Consider the following 19,105-nt stretch of genomic DNA (forward strand, 5'->3'; position numbering starts at 1 on the left):
AAAAACCAGTTTTACAATGTAAAAGAAAAAATGAAAAACAACTAATCAAAAATTTATCCCACATAATAAGAAGTTAAACCAGACTATGTAGTCATACTTTCACCAAAAAATTCTATGAATAGCAGCAACAGTACAGCAGCAGCAGCAGCAGTAACAAAATAACAAAAGCAAAAGAGAAAAAAAATTCATTAAAAAGACTTGAAATTTCTCTTTACCCTTTTTCTTTTCCCCTCTTTAGTTTTCTTTATACAACATTAGTGTAGTAGAATTTGAAAGAGGTAAAAAAATAATTTTTTCTGGCTGTCGGCTGTTGTTATCTTCTTTCCGTTCTTCTCTTTACTTTTTATTTTCTATTTTTTTTTTATCAGAAAGAATTTCTTTTTTCAAGTTTATTTTTAATTTTTTTTATAGAAATGTAATTTTTATATGTTGAGTATGTTAATGTTACTGTAGATATTTTAACATAGTGTAATATTATGTTATGTATAGAATATTTTATAATAACATTTTTCTTGTATTCGCTCTAAGTTCTTAAAATGTAGAGAAAGGTGATTTAAAAAAAAAAAAATCAAACAAGAAAAAATTATTCTATTTTTATATATGTATGTATACGTATGTATGTACATAAGAAAATTAAAAAGGAAAATAAAAGAAAATTAAAAGTTAAAGAAAAAATAAAAAGTGAATATAAAATGAAAAATTACTGTAGCATTGCATTCAGTAGGAAAAGAAAAATGCAATATACAATTGAAATAAAAATCTCTTTTCCTCTTCTTATCGCTTTCTTAAATAAATATAAACATACATACATACATATATAAAATGTGATGCTTTGTGAATTCGTTCGATGAAAATGCAATATAGACTGTTATACGATGAAAATTCGTTGGTATTAAAAACTGGCATGGCATTGTAACAATTTTTTTCCTTTTTTTTTAAATAATTATTAATTTTCCTTTCCTTCTTCTGTTTCTTTTATAATTTAATTTCAAGTGCACTAATACCAAGATATATTAATAAATTTTATAATTTTATAACAATGATGATGATGTTGCTTTTGTTCGTGAAAAGTTGGTTGACCCAGGACAAGTTGAATTCAATATATATGACCGAGGAAAATTTAATATATATTTATTGGACTTGATGAAACATTTAATATCATAAAAAAATTGTAATAACCTGATCCAATAAATTTATTTACCTAATTAAAAATTATTTATTTAATAATTTTTGAAAATCCATGGCGCATTATGATGGTTTATATGAGATTTTTGAGCGGGTGGGTGGGTGTGGTAGCCGTATGATTTCAGATCAGCAATATGTTATAATAATTTTTCTTTTTTAATTTTCCCACTTTATTTTTATTTTTCACACTGTTTTTCGCCTTTACAGATATAATTTACTTTTACTCGTCTAAATGACAGATAAAGTGAATAAATAAATAGCCAAAATAAATAAAATAATAAGTAAGTATATATGAGTATATAAGAAAAAATATACTTGAATTTAATTCAAGTAAAAATTATAATAGGGAAAATAATAACAAAAAAATATACAGAGAAAAAAAAAATTATTTCTCTTTTTTTTTTGCGTTAAAAACACAAAGTAATTGGTGCGGGGGCAAAATTATTTATTATAATGTTCTTATCATTTTCATGTATGTATATTTATTATATTATTTTGTGGCTGAAAATGTTATAATATATGAAAAGAACCTTCAATTTATTTTATACTAAAATAATATAGATTTAAATATAAATATTATAATAATATATGAAATTCTTGTGAATTTTTAAGAAGGTGGAAAATAATAATAAGATTTGTATTTGAAGAAAGCAAGGTAAACCGATTCTTTTTGTATATATAATAAAAATTAAATGGAAATATGCAAGTAAATTACAAAATAAATATTTTTGTGTTATACATAACAGGAGTAGCTTTATAATTTCTGCCTCATAATAAAATTCTGAGTATAAATTCATTTTGAAAAATGATGACCGGCATTCTTTCGATATATTCTAATAATTTTAATTAAAATATGTGTAAAATCTCATTTTAATTAATTATTGATTAAATTAAATTCCTCTAATTTTTCTATATTGAATTCTTGAATTAAAATTTTTTAATTATTTTGTTATATACTCACATTTTTTTTTAGTATAAGTAAGTATATCTAAAAATAAAATCTGATATCATAACTAGCTAGGTTATTATTAAAATAATTTAATTTTAATTTTTTTTTAAATTTCCTATTAAAATTTTTAAGACATAAGTAATGGTATATATCAAAAATGACAAATTTTGTAATTATTATATAGTATTTTTTTTCTATATTATAACATAGCTAAGTTTTAATAATAAAATATACATGTTGGTATGTGAATAAGTGTATGTATGCTCACTTAAATTATTGTTAATAGTGTTATATAATTAAAATTTAAAGATTTTATGAATATTATTTTTTTGGTTAAACATTTTTATCTTCTTTATTATATTTTTATTAAAAATAACACACAAAATACAAATTATATACAATAAAAATTAAATTAATTAAATTAAAAAGCAAAAAAAAAAACAAAATGAGAATATGATTGTCAAGGTTACGAGCCGTTTTATTACGTAATAACAAAAAATCATGTTCTAAAGAATAATTGCTAAATTTTTTTTTTTATTGTTTTTTATTATTTTTATTTTTAGAACATAATATGTACATATACTAGTTCTGTGTTTTCTTCTGTGTATTTTTTTTTAATGATTAATAGACAGAAATTTATTTTGTTTTATTTTGTATTTATTTTAATAGTTAATTCATCTTAATTCAATATATTATAAAATTTCCTAAAATTTTTTAAATTAAATTATAAGTATAAGCCTAGAATTTTTCAATAAGAAAAAAAATTTTAAATTTTTAGCTATATAGGTTTTTAGATGATGTCAGTAAATTATTTTAATTTATATTTTACATGAGTATAAAGACTTTGTGAGGAATTCATAGTAATTTTAAAATTTAATCTATAATTTAATTATCTACTTATTACATAACATGAAATTAAACATTAAAATATAAACATTGTTAATATTTTAACAGATGACATTTGGTTAAATTTGAAAATGCAATTGAACGTATTCCAAATTTAATTTTATTTTATAATTATATTAAAATTATCACTGAATAATGTACAAAACAATAAAATTTAAATTTAATAATAATAATATTAATGCCAAAGCGAATTTTATTCTTCTTCCGCAATACATTAAGTTTTATTTTTGTAAGTATGTATATATATTCAAAATATTGCAATAGCATTTCTCATATACTCTTTCTAGAGAAGAATAAAATATTTATGCAAGTAAGTGTTATGCATATATTATTTAATGATCTTTTTTCTATGTTTCATTATTATTTTAAATCAAAATATTTAAGTTGAATAGAATGAGTTGCGTTTCTGATGAATCAAAAAGAGAATATAAGAAGCAGAAAACAAAAAACAAAAAAAAAAAAGAAAAATAAGAAAGAGAACCTTTAAAACTGGTATACCTCGCGCAAAAGGAATCACTTTTAGAAAGCACATTAACCTTTGTGGTTGAGGACAGTGGCCTTTACACCATTTTTTTTTTTGCTTTTTTATATTATAACAAAATCTATTTGTCTTTTTCTCTTATACTCATAAAATTCTATTTTTCCATTCTAATTTGCTCTTTCTCTATCTCTCTTTCTTTTTTTTTGAATCCCATTTCATGCTAAATATTAATATGTGTTATGCCAGTATATCGGCAGTATATTTCTTTTAACATTTCTTATATAAAAATGTTATTTGACAGAATAGTATAACAGAACCCGAAAAGAATAAGAAGTAAAATGTTGAAAACAAATAAAATACAAAAATAAGAAATAAGAAGAAAAAAAAAAGTTAACATGATTTTTTGTTTGTTTGATTGTTCTTCTGATTACCAGTTTTTTTTTTTCTTAAAAATTTTTTTTTTTTATTTTCAAGCTCGTTCTTTATTTGTACTTCTTTACGGATATTACAAAAAAAAAAAACGAAAAACAACAAGAATTTTCAACAAGACCATGAGTTTATGTCAGTAGATAAAATTTAACTTATATTCCTTTTCTTTTTTTTATTTTCTTCTTTTATAATATTTTTAATTCTATATTCTTTTTTTTTTCTTTTGTTGTTTTCTTTTACTTATTTACCTCTTTCTTTTTTTTTTTGCTTCATTATCCATACCTTTAGTGGGCATTTTTTTTATGTTTATTTTATTCTTAAAATTTAGTTTTCTCTCTCTTTCTCTCTCTTCTTATTTAGTATGTAAAGTCACGGTCGAGATCAATGACTTTAAATTATAATATACGTTAAGAAAGTGCGTTGTTTTTCACTTGAATTTTTGAAAAAGAAAAACAAGAAATAAAAGTAAGAAACGTAACTTAAATAACGCGATTAAGTCAGAGAATAAACCTGTTTGTATAAAGTATAGGTTATATCATATTAAATGTACATAATTATATAAATATATCTATACATACATAATGCTTTAAAGACATTGAAAATCGTATAATACAAGGCAATTTTTTGATTTTAGTAACATTCATTTTTTAATACAGAGTATTGTCATACGTGCATTTTGAATGTATCTATAGCTCTCACTTTATTTGCTATAATTATTATTAACGATGATTGAAAATAAATAATTTTCCAGAAAAATCTTATAAACAAAACGCGCCTCGAAGATAATACCGTAACATCTCAAAATTGTTAATTTCATAATAAGTCATGTATAGTTCAAAGCACAAAATATTTTTATATATTTTGCCCCCAAAATCACGTAACCATATATCAAAAATTACCAGTTTTATTCAAAATTTTCTGATTTCAGTTTTCTGATTTGCCGCTATATTTTACGATATTACCCAAACTCAAAAAATATTTTAATTTAATACCGTAACATATTAAAATAGTACACGGTATTCTCAAATCTGCTGCCACAACATTTCGATTTATACCAATTTTCTGAAAAGAAATTGAGATTTAAACCGCAATAATTCATAATATTGCAGTCTCACATTTATTGAAATTAAATGTATTATTATTTTATTGAGTATAAACACCGCAATATATCGTTTTATTTTTTTTATTTTACACAACTTTCAAAATGGTACTACTTAGTATAAAACAAAATTTTTCTGATTTTAATTTCCCATTTTAAAGATAGCGTAACTTTAAACTCAATTTTCTCGAAACTATAAATTTAGAGATTATTCTCAAAGTGCGATATATATAGGGATTAGGTTATTGTAGAGAAAAACTATATCTTAATATAATATCTGCATGATATCAGTAATACGAGTACTTGTATAACATTTAATTATATCACATTAAAGTGCATTTAATATTTAAGTTTTATGACATAATTGTTACACTTAAAAGTCGCTACAGCTTTGCATGTAATGAACTTTCTAGAAGCAATTGAAGAACTGCAACAAATTATACATAGTCTAATTTGATTTTTAATTTTTGTGTATCCTTTGCTTTAAGAGCCCTATATATATATATTATTTTTAAGTACATTTGCGTATTAGACTATTAAAATGGTTCTCTAACAAATGGTGTAAAAATTTCATTTATATTTTGATAATTCACATAAGCAACGAAATAATAGTAAATCGGAAAATGCAAATTTAATTTGTTATGCTAATTAATTTTTATTTGTTATATTTTATAATAATTATATTTTAATTATTAATGAATTGCTCATTAATATAACACCTAATATTGAATCTTGAAATACTTATATGTTAGCATTCCCCTAAACTCGTAGCATTTAAAAATAAATCGCCATATTCTCAATAATTCTGTAACTAAACTGTTTTGAGATCCAAAAAATGTGCATATTATGATGTCTCTTTCGTCAATTTTACTATTACTACTGGTTATTGACCAGATAATTTTCTTTTTATAAAATAGAAATTGGCAACAAAAAAATAAAACAATAAATCTGTTTTTCATTTCTATTTTGGTTTTTGTTTTGGCACTAAACAATTACAATTTTACTGTCAGTGTCGCCAGATGATAACCAAAATAGTAATGCTTTCACTTTAAATAATATTTGTATATGTGTATAATATCGTTATTACACAGAAATAATAATAAGAAAAATAAACAAAATATGCACTGTGTAATAGCCCACTTTCATTTTCATCTAACTTTAAGGAGAAATTGCACAAAAAAATATAATAAAAAAAAATAATAAAGAAAATTGGAAAATACCATTTCTATTTCCAGTATAAAAAAAAAAATTATATTGGAAAAATCATAATATTTTCAACAATTTTATTATTACAACACTATACTATAGTGGCGTCAGTATAATATTATGAGAGAGTGCATTACACTCAATTATCTTGAGTGTACAAGAGACTGTAAGTTTGTATATGAGCAAATCTTTAAAATTAATTTATTTATTTTTTATTTTTTTGTTTTTGTTTTTAATTCCATCAATGGCAATGACATTAGAAAATTTCTTTTTTATTTTTATTGTGTTTTTTTCGTCTAATATTAAAACATTTGCCGCTCATTTTATTTCTCTTCTTCTTTAACTTATTTGTATATTTTTATTGTTTGTATTCATAAAATGCAATTTACGATATTTAATTGTCAATTATTATTGCCGTACAGTGACTTATACTTAATGATTATTTTTACATGTATGATGTATGTATACATATGTTTTATGCATGAAAAATAATTTCAATATTGTGTAATTTTAATTATTATTTCTAATTTCTACATTTATACAATTACACAATAATAAATTTTTCTTCGAAAATGAAATCGATTAATGATGCTATAATAATAATAACTATACAAACTTATATGTATATAAGTAAGTTATGCAAATAGACAATTGATTTGTTTATGCTTAAGTAAATCGTATGAATTCTGAAAATGAAATTTAAGATCATCGAACTTTAATTTGAATGTGTGAAATTTCAATTTTTAATTTAGATTCCAAAAATTAGAATTATTGAGGAAAAAGGATGATCTAATTTTCCTTCAAAGTCAAAAACGATCAAAAATGGTTAAAAGAATTATAGTTTTTGATTTTTTTAATTTGCAAATTTCGAAAATTTAAATTCTAGTCTTTGAAAAAATTTTTAGTAAATTAGTTAGAGAAATCAATATCCTAATGAGAAAATTTCTCATTGAAAGTAACAATTTTTTGAGATTAGGTCTTTAATTTTACTATTGAATTGAATACAATGCAATACCGCGTATATGTCAATAATTTTTCATTTTTCTTTTCCCACAAGATCTAAAAACGCATTATAGGCGCATGAGTTTACGCTCATACACACATTACCTGATATGTAAAAATACTAAACCTTATCGAATGCACATCAGTAAAAAAATAAAGCGTATTTTCCAAGTTCATTCAATAAAATATTTTGGTTTTTTTCAAACTTATAAAAACTTTTCCTTGAATTCAAATAAAAGCCAACAGAGGGTCTACCTTTCAATTTAATTAATAAATTTTTATATTATATAAAATCAGTTTTTTTTTCATATAACTGTGCGTTATTTTTTACTAATTTTCTTTTTTATTATTTTGATTATTTTTAAGCATTTTGTTTTTTTTTTGGGACCGTTACAGATCGATATGTACATATATTCACATATGCAATCCAAGTACACACATTCAAAAACAGTATCTTTTACTGTCATTTACAAAAGAATATTGTTATACGAAAAAATATTGAATAAAAATTTCAATGTTAAAGTAGCGGTTAAATTTTTATACTTGTTTAAGTATATGGAGTTTTTATTTATGGTATATTTTTTTTTTTTTTCTAAAAATTTAAATTAAAACCTCGAGTAATTTGCGATTTTATTCAAAGAATTCTTTTTCAGTTTTTTTTTTTTTTTCTCTTCAACTTTATATTTCAATGAACATTAAATTCGCACCCATATATTATTACAACAGAAAGATTAAACAAGAATTCATAAACTTCTTTGCTCTACATATACATATACATGTATACACATTAATTATATTTGAAAAATTAATAATGATCCACACACAAATTACAAGTAAATAGTTAATAATTTGGACCATATTTTGAAGGACAAGTTTAAAATGTTACTAGAAGAATTTAATGAGAACCATAAATAAAATAATAATATGGAAATATTAAGGAAATACTGTTTGAGAAATATTTGAATTTGACCTATAATTGAAACGTATACATTAAAATATTTCAACACATTTTTCAGATTTTTTTGGAAATTATATTTTAAGTAACAAAAAATTCGCAATAACTTAAATAGAAAATTTTATTCGTAATTCAAATATCAAAGTCTTTGAATGTAAATTATTTCAAATTTTTGATATATGATAACTTGTTATGAATGGAAATTAAAAAATTATATACAGCCTATTTTTGTATATTTTACCTTATAAGCGAATATTTTTTGTATAAGTGTATTAATTAAAATCATTATTCACTTTTAAATTTCAATACCGAATCAACACGAATTAATAAAGAATTTTATTTAGATAAATGTATGGCAATGAGAATTTTGTTCTTGAAAATTTTGACTATTTTTAGTACAATAATAACAATAGTTTCTTTAAAATTACAGAATAAAAAGTAAAAGTATATGTGTTGGTTGGCCATTACTTTGAAAATAGTATACATTTTTGGCCAGAATGTTAACATTACTGACTTTTATTATTAAAAGTTTAAAAAATGTAAGAAAATCTTACAAAATTAATTTTTTATTTCATTTCCAGCATCTTATTACACATCCAATAGGCTATTTTAAAAATATTTCAAAAATCGAATTTCGAATCGAAAATTGCAAAATTTACGGGGCTAATAATAATTCTCATAATAAATATTTTTGATAATTTTGTTTAAATTTTCTAACATTGAATTGTAAAAATTATCATCTATCTTTAAATATCAAACACGTGTATAATTAAAAATTAAATTTTCAAATATAAGTACACTTGTCATATAATCACAATTAAAATAAAATATCCCTGAAATTTTCATGATTCAAAACCATGCGTAAAACTTGTAAATTTCGAAAGTATTCATTTTATTTTCAATACTAAGTTCAATATCTTATATGCGTATTAATCTACCTTTAAATATCTACATATAATCAAAACATACGCATAATGCATGTATATCAAGTTTATATATTTATACCCAAAAATATTTTTAACTACAAACAAGTATGTGTATATACAACTATAACGTAGAATGTATATATATTTCTTCCGGTAAACCTCTAAATTCATTAAAATTCTATTATAAGCGAAAATCTAAAATTATTTAATATACTCGTACGTACACCTTGATTTCTCTTAACCAAAAATAATTCAATATAAGAAGCGTATCATTTAAATTGCATTGAATTCTGACACATTAAAGACAATATAAATGAATAATTCATATAAAAAATAAAATATATAAAATTATTGATATGGAGGCTCGTCATAATCTATTTTTCTCTTTAACACTTTACCGTACGAATATAAAATTTGAAAAACTTGAAATTAAATATTTTATTCTTGCAATCATAACCCATTATCTACATATTAACCTTCTTCGAAAACTAAAATTTTTTTTTTCTATGTAATCTTTAAAATTTCATAAATTTCAATACAGTTGTTCTCAAACCTTTTCCAATAAATTCTCGATTTCAAGATTTAGTAAATTGAATTATACTGTACAAAAATAAGAAATTTGCTTAATAAACTTGAGACAAGAAAGTAGTTTGCTTTGATTTATGGGCTAGTTAGGGGCAAGAATGTAGAGTATAAAGAGCGAAAATATTTGGCGAACAAAATATGTTATGTGATGAATTGGTATTTTATTTATATCTGCCTTCACCTTTTATATCATGAGATGAATTTCGAAATTATTTTTATTATTTATAATAAATTTAACAATAATTATGTATTTAGTAAACATTCAAACATTTTATGTAATGGCGAAAATTTTTGATAGAAATATTTTCGGTCTACGTCTATTGTTAAAATACGATAGGCTCGTCACCTACCTAGTAAACTCAATGGCGCAAGAAACTAATTCACGGTCATCTTCAATACATGCGCTAGCTAGAAAATTATCAAATATGGTTTGTGTCTTTGATAATTAAAATTCATATTCTCAGAAAAAGGTTATTTCTTCTCGAATTCAATAATAATCTACTGCACAAATTGCGATAATCTACTGTATAAAATAATATACTGCATAAAGTACGATACCAGCTTTAGAACCACTGTTTCAATTATTTAAAATTCATGCCTATAAATATTTGAAATCTAACACATGCTAATTAATTTATTGACAATTAAGTAGCACTGTAGTGCTGCTACAGTTGATGCACTATTATGGCAAATATCCAAAAATATTCGGAATTTATCTATAAAAACTAAAAAAAAAAAATAAAAATTCGTAAAAATCAAAAATTCAAATATTTTTGTAGTTTTGATTTTATTTTTCCTCTCATTTTATTTGTTTATAAAGAAAAAAAAATATCACGGTATAGCAATGTAAAACTTTGTCTGATGGTCAAGGCTAATTCCGAATATTGCCATATTATACCAATTTATGCGGTCATTTTGTATTTTCATCATTAGTTTTTTGGTTTTCATTCAAATTCAATTTTATAAATAGGTATAGAAAAATAGAAAAACTTTGAGAATAACAAAAACAAGAAAAAAAAACCGAAAAGAAAAGGTTAATCAGAAAAGGTCAGAACAACTGAGGTTTTTTTTTTGCTTTGTTAATTATTTTTCCTTTTTTTTTCTCTTTCTGTTTTTGCGAATATTTTCGCTTTTTTTTTTTTTTCTCCTCAAGTAATCTGTAAATGTACTTAATTACAAATTAAGTGACCATGATTAAAAATTTCGACGTGGTATTACAAAATTCATATTAGGTACTTATGATGCAATGTTATGCTTACTCATAAAAAAAAATTTGAAATTGCGAATTTCGTTCGAGCTTTCTTTTAGAAATTAGTGGCGGTTGAGACAAACCTCAAGCATATTGTTAATTGAATTGGTACAAAGAGGATCGCCAGGAATTTCAACTTTCCCTAAAAACAATGCGAATAGCATTGCTATAAAATTATTTTAAATTTTAAAATTTGCTTTTCAAACATTCATAAAATTTATTAATTAATTCAAGAAAAAAATATGAACAATGTTTGATGCCTAATCGCTGGAAACAAATTATCTAATTTTGCAGTTTAATTCTAAAAAATTCAAATGTTTTTTTTTTAATTCAATTTTATAAACAAATTTAAACCTAGTAGTTTTCATAAAGACTGTAGTATTAATTATTGCTGTACTCGTCGCTACTTAAAGCGGGACTTGGAACCGCAGACATGATCGATTTTTAACAAACTTTGCAATATTCTATTAGCGGATAGTTACTTTAATGACTCATAAATTTCAATGACTATTTTTAATCAAAAGTGTTATGATTGACATTTACAACTTATTATTTTTACTTTAATATACACATACTTATGTATATATATATACAAATTAATTTTGAATGGTTTTCTGAATTTCCTTGTAAATATAAGACACATTAAGTGTTACTGTAAAATAAAAATTCTTTTTCCTGGTTAAAAGTATTTATAAATACACACGAATATAATTAGTTTTGTATAACATTACATTGAATATCATTATTGTATTATAAATATGTTGTATAGGTAAGTAGGTATACATATGTATATTATACATAATAGGTAACGTGCTCTTGACAGATGATTGAATTTGACATTCAACTAAATTTTTCTCAATTTATACATTAAACCAAAAATTTATTATAATCGCATTGTATAAAATTTTTAGTTCTCTTTTTGTTTTTTTTTTTTTAATAAAACTTTGAAAACTAAAACTGTTATTTCATTTTTATATATGTACTACTACTCTGTTGTTAAAAAATAATATTATAATTTTATTTGATTATTTTTGGTTGACAGCACAAATTCATGAAGAGAAACCGCACACTACAATATTTTGTGTAGCTACTTACATATTTATAGGTATAAATTTATATTTTGTAAAAATTTTAACTAATATATAATAAAAATGTGCATTGCACATTTGCAATATACACACACATACACATACACACTTGTAGAAAATTTATAAATTTTGTGATGTTGGCGATTTAATTCAGTCAAGTTCAAGTTTAAAAAATATATTTGTTGTTGTTGTTATTTGTTAAATAAACTAAGTATAGAGAATGATAATTAAAATACTAGTAGGTATGTATGTATGTATTTTGAAAGAGATGTAAAGATTTAAATTAAGTTGATCTTCAATATCGTCATTAAAAAATTATTTTTAAATTTTGTATTTTGTTTTTATTTTTAGGTAAAAATTTTGCTTTGCATGCTTTTTAGAAATGTGATTATATGTCAAGGTGAGAAGTTTTTTTTTCAATTTTTGTTTTTGGCATATCAAACAAAATTTATGCACGTTATTATGATTGAAAATTTAATATTATATAGGAAAGCAAAAGATACAGAAGATCACGGTAATTTTATAAATGTTGTTTACATAAAAAAATAATGCAAAAAAAATAATCACTCACATTTACACTTTACATTACAAGTTTTGTTGAAATTTTAAAATATTTTAAGAATATAAGAAAATTATAGGAACAATTGAAAAAATTTTTTATATATTACAGATTATAATTTAATTTAATAATTTATTGTTAGTCACTTGTGACCCCTTAATAAATTTATTCTTTAAGTTGAAAATTATGCTTGAAACTAAGGTGAGTTTAACAAGATTTTGTTTAATAATTTGATCCGAGGGTGTTATCTAATTTACACGTTGTCTAATTTAAAAAATTAAGGTTGTTCCATTCAAATTCCCACGAAAACCGATTTTTCTAAAAAATTTTATGGGGAAAATGGGTCTAAGAAATATGATTAGAAAATTGTAATCAATTTTTTCTATTCGAACACTTGTTATAAAAACACTATGAAAGTTTACACATTCTTGCATTCATATATTTAGTTGCTTCCATTGTATATTTATTTTATAAGCCGAAATTGCAAATATTTAACATCAACTTTTAATTTCCCACAAATGCAAAATAAATTTATTAACATTTTCAACTTTAACCACATTTCGACCAGTTTATTACATGTAAACATAGCGCTATAAATATTAATAAAAACATTATTATTAATAATCTTCAAAGAGGTTAAAACAAAGCAAAAACCCAAAAAAAGTATAAGAAATAAAACAAAAAATTTTCAATACAAAATAAATTGAATGCCTTTGTTGGCTTACACTAAAAATTTTCAATATGAATTTTTGAGTTTTTAATTTTTTTTTTATTCTCTGAATTTCTTTCGATCTTGTTTTATTGATACCATAATTATGAAAAAAAAAAGAGAACCAAAAAAAAATTTTTTTGACATGAGAAAATGTCATAATGCGACAAGTTTTTATTTTTTTTTGTTTATTTCCGGTATTGGTATTTAATTCAAATCCGGAAGAACATCATTTCATTACAATTATTTTATGCCTAAAAAACAAAATTAAATAATGTATAATAGCCTCCAAATTTTTTTTAAGTTTCTGAAGATGCTGTTAATGTTGTTATAAAACTAGAGTGGTTTTCTTTTGAATATCAAATTAATTTTTGCTTTTTCAAATTACTAAAAATATTCTAAAGCTTAAGTTGTAAAATATTAAAAATTTATTATTCGTTTTATTGTTATTTTATTACAGTTAATTAAGAGTCAGCTGTGTAAGTGTTAGTAATTACTTTACAAACTTTTCTAGCAAAAAATTTACTAGGTATATATTTGTTTCAAATAGAGAACAAAAGAAGCAAACCAATAGTAAAGCACATGCATACTTTATTTGTCATTTTTCTGAAGCGTAAAAAGCAATTGGAATATAATGGCCGCCTGATAATATGCAATAAACGCCTGATATTATGCAATATAGTAATGAAATTAATTTTGAATTTTTGTTTAACTTTCAGTCAAATTTAATTTTCAAACTTGGTATTTTGTATGAAATTTGTTATTTAATGTTCACAGTGCTCTCAAAATTTCCCAAAATTAAAATTTTATTTTATTCTGTCAAAAAAATTTTATTGACAAAAATATTGAAACAAACATATACATAATATATGTATGTAGCAAGATTCTAAATTTTTATTTAAGAACTAATAAAATTAATATTTTCTCAATTTTAAAAGTTCTCTTTTAATGTCACTTTTCGAGAATTTTTAATTTCCCTTATAAACATTTTACAATTTGTCTTTTTTTTTGTTTTTAATTTTGTATTATACATATTATATGCCGTTCAATCATAAGGTCTTTGAAATGTCACATTGTAATATTGAGGAGAATATAGGAGATAATTTTAATTAACATACATATACTCATTAAAATTAATATTGCCTCTGTTTATTGTAAAATGTAATAAGTAACATGTATCACATTATGAGAATCGAATAATTAAATAATGGTTACTATTTGCTTAAATTTAATTTTGTTATACATATTTTATTACAAAAGATTCAACCAAATTCATATACAATTCAAAATTTGTGTGATTATATACGATCATATAAACTTGCTCCATATTTCTCTCTTATACTTTATTGTTCATTATTATTACACATTTTTATATTGTATTGTATTGGATACTCTAATCAACACACACATAATATATTATTAATATTATACATGCATGTATTTATTCTACTCGCATGAAAAAATCAGTCAGGAAATAATTTTCATTATTTTCTCGCATACACACATTATTTTACTCTCATGCTGTGCTGCTTACTAGCCAATCTTTTATTTAGTCAACTCTTTATTCTCTTCTTTTATTTTTTGTTGTTATTTTCATTAAATTAGTTTATGTAGTGCGATGATAGTGATATTGAAACAGTAGTATAAAAGCACAATATCACTCAGCAAAAATTTTTACGTACAATATAAAATTCTTTCGTGAGAAGATAGGGAAGATAGAAAAGAACAAAACGAAAAAGAAAAAAGTAAAATATATCTTCATTATAAAAATGTGATTGTGTTGGTGTGCGATTTTTAAAAAAATTTATAAAATGAGAACTTAATCAACAAAAAAGAAAACTTTTTTTCTTTTTTTGTTTTTGCATAGTAAAAAAATACTATATAGAAGTAAACAAAAAAAAAAAATACTCAAAATTATGGCAGTATTTTTGTTAAAAATAAAAATAAAATAAAAAAAAAATTTTTGCGATGGCATAATGTTTGAATACACAGAGATTTTTGCGTTCAATTTGGAGGTCAAGGTTGGACAAACTTTAAAAAAAAGTTTTTTTTTTTTCGTATGTTTTTCATTATTTTTTTTTTGTGTTTTCGTAGGTTTTTAGTGTGATCTTTTGTTATAGTATTGTTGGTGTTCTTTTTAGTATTTTGAAATTTTTTATTTTATTTTATTCGTAATTTGCCTATAATATTTTATAAAATAGCAAGAAAAAAGAAATTTTTTATGTACATACATACATACATACATAAATATTTTTTAAATTAACATTAATTTACATTTTTGGAACTAGAACTAGATTTGCTTATTTGTTTTTTATTGTTTTAATTAAATGTAGACCTATTGTACATACATACATATTTCATATTATTCATTTTTATGATTTATGGGTTCGTCATCGTTTAAAGACTACCTAATATTGAAGTTTATTGTAACTTTATACATTTTTAGTGTTTAATTTATTTTAAGACAACAAATGTACATGTATATGTATGAATGTATGTGGAGGTATGTACATAATGTATACATATTAATAACCAGATTTAGTAAATAAATTATTCTAATTTTAAAATTAAGATAAATAAATTAATGTTGCGGGCCTCTGTAATAAAAAACAGAAATAGTTCAAGAACAAATTTTTGTTTAATGACTTTTCTAAGAACACTAAATACATATGTAAGGTTTCATTCTAGGGTTCAATATGAGTTAGTAATATAATGAAAAGTTTAGATTAGATTTAGATTCTATCTCCACTTACATTTTTCTTCAAGAAATTTAAAAATAAATTTGTCAAAGCTTTATTAATACTTTTTGAACAGTACTATAGTCATTGGTAGTATTGTAATTACCGGTTACTAACATTACGAATTAATAATGTATTTATTGTCAAGGTGCTTTCTTGATTCAAAGTTCTGGTTGTTTTTGCTCGAATACGTTATGTGTGTTTAAAAACAATAATTTGTTTAATGCTATTTTATATGAGGCAAGAAAGCGAGCATCCCACTAACAAGTACTTAATAAAATTTTACAATTAAATTTGGGAATTGCAAATTAATTAAAAGTACTATTTTTATTATTATACTTTTTCAATGAATTTCCTTATTTTTATGAGTCTTTAAAGTGCCTATATAAAATGTAAACTTGTTCACCTTTTAAAATTTCAAAAAATATTAAATTAATTAAAATTTCTTCTAGTACTTAAACATGAAAGTAAATTTAACCTTAATTTCAGAAAAATTAAGTTTGACTGCTTCTTCTTATATCTAAATTTAAATAGTCTTAGTTGAAACATAAAATATAATTATAACGTGTAAGATTATCCAAAGATATTTTATTCATCATTTTCGTAAAAACTTACCAATATTTAAATCAGGCTCTCCTTTAACAGAGCTAGCAACAGTAGTATCCATTACTGGGTAGCTTTTTATATAATCAGGAGTTTGAGGTCTTAAATCTTGATTATTAACGATCATATTTCCAGAGTTATTAACATTATAATTATTGTTATTATGATTAATATTAATATTATTATTATTGTTATGATGATGACCGTTTTCATTACCAATTAATGATGTAACAGAATTGGATAATGATCTACTTGTTATATTGTTGCAATTGTTATAATATTTATCAGAGTTAGTATCACCGCTCGTACTAACAACAATACAACCAAGCGAATTAGATCTTTCTCGCATAGGGCAACTTGGTCCATTATTATGATCTTTTTGTTCACATTTTGAAACATTTCCATTTATATTATTAAATTTATTATTATTAATTGAAATTTTATTATTTTGGTAATTATTACCACCACTAATATAATTATTTGAGTGTAAGTTATTTAAACTATTACAGCGATTATTATTTAAAGAGTTGTTACTATGGTGAGTATCAGAATAATGCTGATGGTGTTGATGATGAAGATTCGATATAGCTGGAGGACCCATTAAAGGATTTTGTGAATTTAATTGTGATCCAGAATTCATATTATTAGATATAGGCGGTGGCGGTGGTGGTGGTGGTAAAAGCAATTGTTCTTGATGAATTTGATGTTGATGAGATGTTGAATGCATTTGAGGTTGTTGTAATTGCTGTTGCTGTTGTTGAGACCGTGTTGGTGTTGGAGATCTACTTCGGCTACTATTCACATATATAACATTACTGTGAGGGATTTTACGTGAAATAACCGTTAATCCATTTGAATGATTTTCACCATTAATATTACAATTAATATTATTGGATTTGTAGTGATGTTGACCTGATGATGACGGTGTCAAAAGTGAAGTGGGTGATGATGATGTTGAAGTTAAATTTTCCTCTGATGGTTCAGTTTTTATTTTAATTATTGTTGTATCATTTGGATAATATTGTTGTTGAATTGTTTGATATTTTCTTGATGCAACAGTATTTATTGTATTATTCTGTTGCTGATGATGATTATATTGATTACATTGCATTGGTCTTGAAATATTAGACTGTTGTTGATTTGAAGCTGATGATGAAGATGAGCTTGTTGGCATTGTATTTGACATTATTGTTGATGAGGGTCTTGAACATTCATTATTTTTAGTAACCGAACTTGGTGTTGGTAGTATATTATTAGTTGGCATAATTGATGTACTTGATGGAACTTGGACGCGTATTACCGATGTTATTGGCATTTTTGTAATAGTACTACAATCTGAACTATCCGCAGACATAAGCATTTTGAGAGAAAATTTCAATTTTTATTTTTCTCACTTATTATAATTCAAAAATTATTTTATTCAATAGTATAATTATATCAAAAACACTTAAATTTTTCTTAATTTTTACATATCTTTTTAAATACATAAATTTATTACGAAAATTAATTTACTTAACTTATTTAATTAATTTAAACTTAGTGAATACTTAAAAGGCAGTTTGCAGTTATTATTTTTAAACTTTGTTAAAATATTTTTGACATGTAGTTTTGACATTTAAAATTTTAAATGATTGTGTCAGTCTCTTAAAATTTCCTGTTTGGATATGAAAATTTTGTTTTATTTGCGGCAGTACAATACAAAAAAAATATTTTTTTTTGCTAAATTTTTCACTTAAAATATCCAAGAATTTTGACATTAAAATTTAAGAGAAAATGATTAAAGAATTTAATTTTTTCCCTTTATTTTTTAAATTTTTTTTTCTCTTAAACAATTTGAATTTTTCATTTTTTTTTTTTAATATTACAAGTAAATATTTAATTTTCAAATTTATTTTTAATGAAAATTAAAAAATATGATTAAAAAATAATGAAAATCATAAGTTTGCCATAGAGTTTTCCAAAATTTTAATTGACAGCTGATTTATGAATTTTTCAAAAGCTTTGAGGCTTTTCACAAAAAAATTAATAATTTTTCTATTCTATATTTTTTTCTTGTTTTCTTTTTTCTATATGGTTTTTATAAAGAAAAACTATTATTAATTCACAAAATACATAATTAATTTTTATCAATAATAATTTGTATGTACACACATAAAAATAAAACAGAAAAAAAGTAATAAAAATTAAAAATAAAAAAAATGAAAAAACAATCTAAAATCGCGCGATTCTCCGCGACATTAAAACTTCACAACGATCGCGATCGACTTGACAGACTAAAGTGAACTTTTATTAATGAAAGGAAAATTTCCTAGCAAAAATTTTACTTAAAAAAAATAATAACAATAAAAAAAAATAATTTGTTAGTTCACAACACAATATTCAATGTTTGTGTTGTATCAAGTTAACTAGTGTAAATATATATATATATATATATTA

The 19,105-nt window shown here is 22.7% G+C and overlaps 1 protein-coding gene across 1 annotated transcript in view; it reads right to left on the minus strand.

Moving 5' to 3' along the window:
• LOC129610405 (serum factor response D-like) overlaps window positions 1-18,029 on the minus strand; it is a 44,380-nt gene extending 26,351 nt beyond the window's left edge. The window contains exon 1 of the mRNA XM_055522970.1: window positions 16,682-18,029. Coding sequence (XP_055378945.1) covers window positions 16,682-18,029 — 1,348 coding nt within the window. The remainder of the gene's footprint in view (window positions 1-16,681) is intronic.
• Window positions 18,030-19,105: the final 1,076 nt, after the last annotated feature.

This window comes from Condylostylus longicornis, unplaced genomic scaffold (assembly GCF_029603195.1).
Source record: "Condylostylus longicornis isolate FDR11 unplaced genomic scaffold, ASM2960319v2 ptg000044l, whole genome shotgun sequence".
NCBI classification, from domain to species: Eukaryota; Metazoa; Arthropoda; class Insecta; order Diptera; family Dolichopodidae; genus Condylostylus; species Condylostylus longicornis.